We start from the raw sequence: 10,766 nt of genomic DNA on the forward strand, positions 1-10,766 counted from the left end.
CCCTTTCATCACTTCTTTTGCCTCTTTAATGTCCGCTGTGTTTTGTTTCATTTGTTGCTCAAAGACGGAAAAACTCCGCTTCAACTCACATATGGCTTGGAGGATGTCGGAGTTAGAGACCGTGTCCTTCTCCATGTTTTCTCCGCACAGTTTCTTCGAGTTTGGACTTTTGCTGGGAGTCTCGGGAAGAGGAGAACACAAGCCGTAAAAACCCTCTTCTGGCTCCATGTCCATCACCAGATTTCCTTTGTTGATCTTTTTTGCGTCTCTCTTTGTCATTTCGGCTCACTGCTGCAATGTTGACGTTAGCTTCGTAGGCTAGCTTGTAGCTTTGTCGCACGTGTCGGAGAGTTAACAATGTTCGTAGGTCGTCAGAAACTTCAACTTATCATCAAAACTCTTCTATCCTTGTTTGGTGGATGTTTAGCCTTTTAGCAAGCCGTTCAAACCGTTGGCCTCGTTAAATTACCATTAGATACTCGTTTAATGCTGCAGAGCTTAGCACTCAGACGTCTACTGCAGTCGCCATCTTGAGCGACCCCCGATACGTTTCCGAGTTGTTAATAAAAAGGTCCCACGATGACGTCATGCACTCTGGTCTACAGGACACCTCGACCCAGAGAAAGGTATTGGCAGCAATATCTGCCATCACCAGCATGGAAGGAGGACGCCAAGCAAGTAACGTCCTTTCTTACCTGCCTCAGAAGCTGTACCAAACACAACCAGCTTGGGTAGAGGATGCACAGTGAACCAGCATGGTACAGTAAGTATATTTTTTTCTTATCTGTTTCAGAGGCTAAATATCTAACAAAACCAGAGAAGACCACAGAATAACCTGTGGAGAACGAGAAAGCTATACACGGCTGTAGAGATCTAAATCATTGATTTTTAGAGAGAATACTAAAATATAACATTAAAGTGGGAAATGGATATAACATAGCAACTCTTAGGTCCCATCTAATTATTATTAACTAACCCATGGTGGTAGTACAAATATAAACCATAGAAGGGAGTTGAGTAACGGTCAACTTTAGGGTGGTTATAAAGATGATCAATACTTGTGCTTACTTCTTGAACGTCCGTGAGAATCAGGCTGTTTCTTGGACTTCTTGTATGGGCTGAAATATGTGCCACTAGAAACTGAATTTGAATCACATAATTTGAATTTGTATTGTTTAATTTGAATCATTGCATTGGAAAAACTGAATCTGAATACTATAATTTGAAATTGAATTTATTAGTTTGGAACTGAATTCCAATAAACTTGAAACTGAATGTAAGATTATGAAATTTAATTCAGTTTCTCTGAAACTATATTTGATCCTCACTGAAAATTCGATTCTATATATTTTCACATTCAGTTCTCACAATTCAAATTCAGTTCTCAAAATTCAGATTCAGTTCTCAAAATTCAGATTCAATTTACTGTGACAGACATCCGGGTAGTTGAGGAAGAGCAATCGAGCGCAGATACACAGGACTCCTCTTCAGCCAATCAGCACCTACGTTTTTGAGCACGTGACATAGTGGTAATTTACCTTAATGCTGGCTGGTTGCAACCCGCCATGAGACGGAGGAAGAAGTGCTTGACAGACTGGCTTGACCATGGATGAGGCTGGGACAAATACGGTAATGGCAGTTTACCATATATTTTAACGAGCTTTTGTTTAACTGTTGTTAATGTTATAGCTATTTTGTAGAATCGTTTCGTTTCGTCAGCGAGCATAAACAAATCATAATGTTTACAATTACATTAGACTACTAGCATGTTAGCATTGCTTCAGCTGAGTGTTGCTGTGCATGACAAGTAGCAGAAGGGATGACCATTAGGCTGTTAATTAAGTGGATGGCTCTCGTGTGTATCTCATGTGGATTTCCAACAGTGCTTTTCTATTTCTATTTCTATTTCATAAAAATACTCGCTAATGCACAGTAAGTTATCTAGCGTTCTTTGCCCCTGGCCTTGACTTTAACTCGGACTATAAACGTCATCCCGTTCATGGTCAGTTACTTGAGATTGAATTGATAACTATGAAGTTATATTTTAATCGACCGAGACAACAAGCCACATGGTTCTAATTCCCTTCTAACACTTATTCTTGCAACACCTCGGACTCAGACTAATCCTTAACAGTTATACCCAGACAATTACAATGCTATGCTATGCAATGCTAATACTATGACCAACTTTACATGGATTTAGCGCTGTAATGTGTAGTAGTGTGTATTTTATGTTTTATACAGTAGTACTTGCTTTCATTCCAGTCTGAGAAGTTACAGCATACTATGACCTGTAGAAGTCTGTATGTTAGGTGTCATACAGTAACGTTACTGTGGTGGTACACATTTTTAACCTGAACGTGCATATCACAGTTTTATACACAGTGGAATGGTTCCTCTGAGGCTGCACTATACAGCCTGCATTGGCCATACTTCTGCCATGGTTCACTACTTTGTCACCATAATTTTATGTCTGACTTCTGTGTTTGGTATAAAAACTACTTAATATTAATACTGGTATGGTAAAAAAAAAAAAAAAACTACCTATTATTAATACTTCAGTAAAGTAATATTTAGTATTGGATACAAAATTGGATTGAGTGGAAAAAGACAAAATCACATTCTCAGCACTCACAGGCATTTTCCACTGCATGGTAGCAATATAGCTCTCATGTAGTCAGTAATTGGCCAAAACATAGGCATATTATGTGATTTCTGCATGATGGATAAAGAGGATCTCAATACTATATTAATTTGCCATAGATGACGACTGTTGAGGTTCTTGATGTTCTCTGTGTGTGTCAAAATGACAACAAGTCATCATTAATGGTCATCCCTCATTTTTCTTCCACTTCCTTTCTCAATGATATAGCCTAATGTGCCTTTCTACCACTTCACTGATATTTTTACTAAAAATAAGTTGTGGTTAAATCATGCTTGTTAGCTGCCATGTAAAGTCCATAGTAGACTTATTGTGTATCGCTAGCCATTTGAGACATTTATGGACCTGCAAAATATTAATATTTACATATTTTTTTTATGGATTTGAGTTGCCACAATCATTGTGCCTAACTAATAATTATTGGGTTATTAAGTATATGATGTATTGTGTATCGCTTCTAACCTACAGCTCCATTTTTATACTTTTGACAGGGAGACAACTCAGAAGTGGTCAATTCAGCAAGACACCTCCTAAATTTGCTCACAAATTTAACACCTACCCCTGGCCCTATTGGGCCCAGTGCCCAACAGAGCCACCCCTGTTGGGCCCAGTGCCCAACAGCAAACTGCCCCAGAGACTGCAAGGTGTTGTGTCTAGTTTCACAACAAATAACACAAACCCAGATTAACATGTATAACAATTCAATCATTTGACCCCTGAGATATTGTACACTGTTCATTTAAATGTTGACTACTCAGCATAAAATAATGTGATGTATCTTCCGAACACGGTGTCAGCAGACAGGGAAGGAGTCAGGAAAGAGGGAGAGATGGCCGACCCAGTGTCCACACAGAAATGACAAGGTCCTTCATTGTATTTGGTTTCTTTGTCAGACTGACTTGTTGTCCCTTACATTCGTCAATTTAAATTCTCACAAACTATAGCTAGTAAGATGTATACTTGTATTGTGTAATGTCAAATTAAAACATTCTCATCGTCACAGGTCTTTTCCTGCCCTTTTTGGAGCCAAGGGAAAGCGCCGGTGCCTTCGAGGGCCTTCCAACCACTTCACACCAGTCAAAGAGATACAACTTACATTTTATCTCTTGCCCAAGCTTGTTGAGCGCACTCCCAAAGGCAGTGAAGAAATTTCCCCATTTGCAAGCTGGTTTGGGACGCAGGTCCACGCTGATACCTGAGAACTACACTCATGATGAGGTGAGGCAACATTGACAAGAAAATCTTTCTAATCTAATATTTTAATATAGTCCACTATCAAAACCAATGTTCTTTTATTAATATGATGGTGTGATTTATATTACTCTTGAAGGTATGTTCAACCCTCAAAGATCTATATCCAAAACTGGGAAGTGTGTCTGGGGGCTGGCTGATTTACAAAGGAGCAGGTACATAGAACTTACCCATGGCAAATCTAATCTTGTTGTATATTCATTTGGATCAATATCATGAGTGATGAGTACTGTTCCATTTCAACAGAATTCAACTATTAAATAACTTTTTTCTTTTTAGGAGGATGGGGTTCTCGAAAACTGTATATGGTGTCTCCTGAGGACAGTGGATATACTGGGCTAATGCTGAAGACTGCAAGTACGGGCGGAAAGGGTGTCCTATATATTGCTCCAATACAGGAGGAACTAGACACTCAACCACTGCATCCTGACTCCAGGTCCTTCTCCAATATGCCAAAGGCAATGTGCCACTCCTGTCACACCAACTATCCACTACAAATCCTAGCGCTGCATGTTGAAACATGTAAGCCTTCAGATACTTGTGCAGAGGAGGTATGTACAGACCCATTGTATGGATAATGTTGGGAGATCACATTATATTACAAATAGCTGTACTCTGCAAAACACAGAAACGACTGCCTCACACTTTTAAGCTTGCTACTAGATATCTCTAATAGACAACGTTTTGATCCATCAGGACCTTCCTCGGGTCCAACATTGTGAATGTTGCTTTCATAATACTCACTTCATAGACTGTCTTCATATAATAAATGAGAACTTGCTACTCTCCTTCATCAGATTAGTGATGAAGACCTGGATTACAGGCACCCCAAACCAGATATGGAAGACTTCAAAGTAAACTCAAATCAGAAGGTGAAGTAATTGGTACCTTTTCAAGCATCAGTGGTATTTTGGTTGGGGTAAAAAAGTGTTTGGACAAAGTACAAGGGACATATTACACAATTACAGACATGAGACAAGTCTGTACTCTACATCATTTCTTTTTCATCACCGTTGACTACTGAAATTGTCAGTTGCCATTTTTGTGTAGCCTAGAGAAATTCTCTCTCAACACCTTGACCATCCATGACAAAAAGCAAACATTAAATTGTCAATCTATCCCCATAACAGTCACTTTCCCCCCCTGACATGTTGCACCATTAAGCTGGAATACAATGTCTAAAGAGAACAAAGAGGAGGCTCATCATTACAGGTTGGATTTGGTCATAACTTTTATAGTGGCCAATTCTACCTGATGTGATGTGAATTTTCAAGGTATTTAAGCTATATTTTCAATGAGGCTGTGTTAATTAATGAACAGTTCATGCAAAAACATCTGTTGAAAGATGAATAACAACAGATATATGCAATCAAGCGAAATTAATATTGGCATAACATCACAATTTTTTCATTCCTCTTGACAGCCTACGGAGGAAGATCTGTTTTTTGTGTCCTCAAACACAGAGGTATGTTGTGATGTGTTGAGTGTATATTTTTGAGGTATTATTGTCTCCACTTTTTATGTTAAACATTTAAGTGGTTCCAGTTGCAGACTGTGTGCCCAATCTGTGGCCAGAATTTTCCTCCCAATGAGCTGGAGGCACATGCAAGCGAGTGTGGAGAGAGGTAACAGAATCTTTTAGCACAATTGAGAAAATATGTCAAGATATTGTAGCATCTTAGTTAGGGATATCCCTCCAAGCAACTGTCTTCCCACCAATGGATTAATGTATTGACCAGTTGGATTTATTACTTTTAAATTGACTGAGCTGTTACCATAAAGGCTGACTGTGCTGTGCGTGATACAGTATACATTGGCTTTCAACACTACACAAGGTTTTTTTGGCTATTTCTTTGGTTGTGTTGCCATATGATTTTTATTGATCAATTAGTCCTGACCATAACAAAATTAAAAAAAAAATGTTTTTAATTAAAAAACTTAAACTTTTATATGTGGCTTCTGTACTGAATTTATTGTACACCTTTTTACATTTGAGGTCAGAGGATATGGGTTTCACTCTCAACTTCATACTTGTGTTTTGTCATTTCAGCAAAGCTGACTTCATTCCTTCAACTTCAAAACACAAGATGAGTATTTCTAGGTTTGTAAGCTTCTATAGTCTCCTTCAACAGTTAATAACCTAAGGTTCTCAAAGTTTTTGGGCCAAGTACCTCTTATCATGTCAAAGAATCCAGGCATCACCTGTAAGCTATAACCCTACAGAAGCAACAAAAAAGTCTATGACACAATTGTGCATATACTTACACACAATAGAAAGCATAAGTCACATACACGTACACATACCACAGTTTGAAAACCTCTGACCTATAGGAATAAACACAGACTACATACGCTTTTCAGAAACACACTGTCTAACAGGCATTTATTTCTCCCTCAGCCTTGATGACGTTCTGCAGGCCATCTCTGCCGCTGTTAACAAGGAGGAAGAATTTCCTCTCACTGTGTCAAGATCCCATGTGGTGGAGCGGGGCCTTGCTCAATGGAAGCGACAAAAGAAGGCATTGCCTACCAGTCAGTTAAGGATCAAGTTCATAGGGGAGGCGGGCCTTGACACAGGGGCACTACGGAAGGAGTTCCTCACAGGTACACATATTTGAAATAAGACTTAAATTACATTTTAAAAAAGTTGCAATAGAAGTGACAGTAGTTACATGAATGGAGTGATTCTTTGTGTTCAAAGAGATGGTTGCAGGCATTGAGCAGAAGCTGTTTGAGGGTGACCAGACTGGAAAATGTCCCAAATATTCCATGTTGGATCTCGATCAAACAAACTTCAGGTATGCCATGTGGGGTCCATAAGTCTGAGTCCTCAAACAGTATTTTGTTGAAATGTTATCATGGCAATGATATTTATGTTCAGTAGGCTAAATGTTGTGGCTTGTGATCTTTACACAGTATGTCCTAGTCGTCAGGACATGACTATGTTACTATTATTTTATACTGTCTCTTTCAGGAGTGCTGGTGAAATCTGGGCTGCAAGTCTGGCTCAAAGCGGACCACCACCCTGCTGCCTCAAACTTTGGTGCTACAAGTACTTGTGTGATGGGGAGTTGCAGATACAGCTCATTTCCAAAGAGGATGTCTCTGATGCTCAGTATACATCACTCATCTCCAAGGTAAGAGGTCTTAAGGGTTTTACTGCTGTAAAATGTTTGGCATCACATCTTTGTAATACAGAATTCCCAGCTGTCACAGAATTCATGGAAATCAGGGAATTTACTTTAATTTCATTCGAGATAGTCATGGGGTTTAGTTTTTACCCACCTTTGTCATGGAATACAGTGGAAGTTAGTCAACATTTTTGTAGTTGCATTTTGTCCAGAAGAGGAGCTTTGAAATGCCTTGACTAACATTTGTATTAATTTCTTGTTAAAATTGTAGCTAAAATGTCCATGGCACATAAGTTTAAGACACCACAAATTAAGCAAAACATTCATTATTACTTTATTTGCTGGATATGGGATTTGGTCAAGAAAGTCAGAGAACACACTCAGGGATGTTTCCCTTTCACTGAGGGTGGGAACTCAATAGTGTCATACTGTATGTGCTGTGTATTGGCAGCAATATTCTGATGCAATACATGTCGGATTTCAGGGGTCCTGATTCAATGAGCTGTGATGCTTTAAACATCAATATTTTCAAAATGTGCTTGGATTTCAGAATGCTCCAGCAAAGACAAAGATATCAATGATCAATACAATGATTTTGAGAATCAATACAGATAGGGCTGGGCAATATATCACTATTACATCAATATTGTGATATGAGAATAGATATTGGCTGTGATGGATATCTTAATATTGTGATATAGCACAAGTGTTGTCTTTTCCTGGATTTAGATACTGTATTTTGGAAAAGGAATGCAATTTTCTGAACTTTGCAAACTGTTTTTGCTGATCTATCTCTATCTCTATCTCTACCTCCTTGGTCACCATATTCACATTAATAATAACTGTTTATCAGAAATCCCATGTTTAAATATCAAATGAAAGCAATATTGTAACAACATCGATATTGAGGTATTTGGTCAAAGATATTGTGATATATGATTATGTCCATATTGCCTAGCCCTAAATACAGTATTGCAATAAATAAAAATACAATTGTATATTCAGCTATTGCACCTCTTGAATGGTAAATGGACTCCATTTTTGTATCGTATTTCTAGTCGACCGATTACTCAGAGCGCTGTACTGTGTCTGCCTCATTCACACACATTCACACACTGATGGTGGAGGCTGCCATGCAAGGCGCCAACCAGCCTATCAGGAGCAGTTAGGGGTTCAGTGTCTTGCTCAATGACACTTTGACATGCTCTCTGGAGGTGCTGTAATCATGCCCCCCTGACATGTTATTCAGTGTTTTTTTTCTGTATGTGTGTGTGTGTGTGTCTTTTTAAGGTTGAGTCGGCCACAGAGGCTACAATGACTGAACTGATTGAGGAAATTTTGAGCTGTGGCTATAATGGACCTGTTAATGTTGAAAAGAGAGAAGAAATTGTTCGGTATAATTGTTTTTTCACTATGCTGATACTTGTCAAAGATGTTCATATTCATGTTTTGATTTTTTTTACCTTTAACTTCATACTGAATTTCTTTTTTCTTTCTATATTTTAGTGCTGTTGTTCTTCATGCCATACTTCGGCTGCTGCCCCTTCTCTCCCAGCTACGTGAAGGTCTGAAACTTTATGGTCTCGCTGCTCTAATGAGCCAATACCCAAACATCTGCCAACCACTCTTTGTCCCTGGGGTGGAGGTGAAGGTGAGTTAATAAATGTAGGCTTTAGTAGGGATGTACTGATGCCCCTTTTAACTGCCAATAGTGATTCCAAGTCTTAAACTTAAAATATCAGCTTATCTCAAGTACCAATCATGTCCTTTACTTTGGCTTTAGTTTTTTTCTGATTATCTTATTATTTTGCTGTGTTTGGGACATTTCTATGTGTCAACCTTTGGGCAGTGGGTGTGTAGCCCACAGCCAGCGTGTGTGAGGTTGGGACTCATAGCGTAGCAACCAGGTAACATCACGGTGTTTTTATGTGCTGCTTCTCCGTCTCTCTCCTCTGCTGTGTGCTGCTCCTATGCTGTCAGTGTGTCTGTTTTGACCGACACACAGTTTATTTCTCTCATTCATTGGCTTTGTTCTCACCAGCGCCGCTTGCTCTTTTCATTAACTCTCTAGCTCACTCGACCACCACTGCTCTCTCTTTCTGGATAAACTCATAACGATAATTGTTTCTCTCACCAGGCTGATGCTGACTTTGTCTTTGCGGCGTGCCATCCTGAGTTCAGTGAGAAGGGCTCCAACAAAGAACAGGTGGAAGTGAGCGTTATGAACCATCTACAGGACTTCTTGCAGGAGCTGGAAGCATGTAATTGCTCATTTAGTTTTCTTCTTGTAAACTCTGTGTACTTAGCTTCTCTGTCTTACACATCTCATGAAGTTTCCATGTAGATTACATTATCATTGTACGTACACTTACTGTATGTCAGAGATTAGATTTCCAAATTCTACCTCTCTGCTAGTACAGGTAAACCATGTCCAATATTTAATTTACATGATTGTTTGCTTTATCTGTCTCTGAAAAGGTGAACATCCAGAGGTGGGTGACTATCCAGGTCACCTCTCCCCCAGTACGTTTCTGCAGTGGCTCACAGGACAGGGCCACATTCCTGTCTTACCAGAAGAGAAGATAAACTTCAGTGTCTTTGTGCAGTTCAATCACACCTGTCACATCCAGTATGGTGTACATACAGTTTGCTACCCAACAGTCGCCGCATGTAGTAATACAATCCGCCTGCCTGTTAAGCATATGCAAAATTATACTGAGTTCAAACAAGTGATGACAGAGGCCTTCCATCTAGGGCAGGCATTTCATCAGGTTTAGGTGAAATGTTGCGGTTTCAAATATGCAGTGCTAAATAGACTACTGAATGTTTTTCTTTCACGGTTCAAGTACAATGCATATACATTCAGGCTCAAGTAGTAATACATTGGGTTAAGATATTTGTTCAGTCTTTCACTGAAGTCAGTTCACCCAATTCTCTGTTCATGGGGGTATTTAATGACCCAGGACTATAGCTAGTTTTTGATTAGCAGTCAATATGAACAATATACACTGCCATTCCATAACGTTAACAAATTAATTTTTTTAGTCCTGTCCCTTGAGATACCCATCCGGTTACATTGAGTTATTTGATTAACTTTCTCTTTATCCTTTGGAATGTAACCAAAAATATAACAAATGTGCGTGACTAATTGATTGATTTTATTTGACATATTTTATAAAGTATACATCATTGTTAGCCATTACATTGAATGTTACGCTTCAAACAACATTTCCATATGGGCATCGCACCATTAAAATGTTTTTGTCAGAGAAGATGTCCTTCACTGTGTTCTTTCCCTCCTCCCTGTGGCTGTGTCAGCTTGACAGAATGAATGTGAGGGTGTCCAATAAAAAAGTATGGAAGCAAAATACAAAGTGCCTACATCATCAGGAAAGGTGAATATAATTGAGTGTAAAAATTTAGTGCCATTTTGTTATTATTTATTTAGTTTCAATTAGTTTTTTGTGAATGGAAGGTGGACTATAAGGTGCCAGGATACATGGGGTCCTAGACTGGACTTGTGCAATCATGAATCATCATGAATTTATTTAGTCCTCTGATTGGCACAGACACGACTTTCAATGATGGTGAAGTAGGTACACAGCATGTGAGAGTGTGGTCAAATAAATGTCTCTTCCAAAACTATATGAATGAGAAAGGGGATCAATGGCAAGGCATAGAGTTTCAATGTCCTCGGTCGTCAATGGACATTCCATCTCTGG

The 10,766-nt window shown here is 39.0% G+C and overlaps 1 protein-coding gene and 1 long non-coding RNA gene across 2 annotated transcripts; both read left to right on the top strand.

Annotated features, from left to right (window-relative positions):
- Window positions 1-5,448: 5,448 nt before the first annotated feature.
- Window positions 5,449-7,280, top strand: LOC311010819 (putative E3 ubiquitin-protein ligase HECTD2; the record flags this gene model as incomplete). Its single annotated transcript, XM_084005465.1, has 6 exons — window positions 5,449-5,538; window positions 5,964-6,014; window positions 6,312-6,517; window positions 6,615-6,711; window positions 6,888-7,050; window positions 7,257-7,280. The coding sequence occupies exons 2-6, from the start codon at window positions 6,001-6,003 to the stop codon at window positions 7,278-7,280; spliced, it is 504 nt and encodes a 167-aa protein (XP_083861591.1). The 5' UTR covers window positions 5,449-5,538; window positions 5,964-6,000.
- Window positions 7,281-8,102: 822 nt separating this feature from the next.
- On the top strand, window positions 8,103-10,177 carry LOC311010507. Its single transcript, XR_014596804.1, has 4 exons — window positions 8,103-8,438; window positions 8,551-8,695; window positions 9,182-9,305; window positions 9,523-10,177. It is a non-coding gene; the product is annotated as an uncharacterized lncRNA (long non-coding RNA).
- The last annotated feature ends 589 nt before the right edge of the window (window positions 10,178-10,766 follow it).

This window comes from Eutrigla gurnardus, assembly GCF_963514095.1.
Source record: "Eutrigla gurnardus genome assembly, chromosome: 3".
Classification (NCBI taxonomy): Eukaryota; Metazoa; Chordata; class Actinopteri; order Perciformes; family Triglidae; genus Eutrigla; species Eutrigla gurnardus.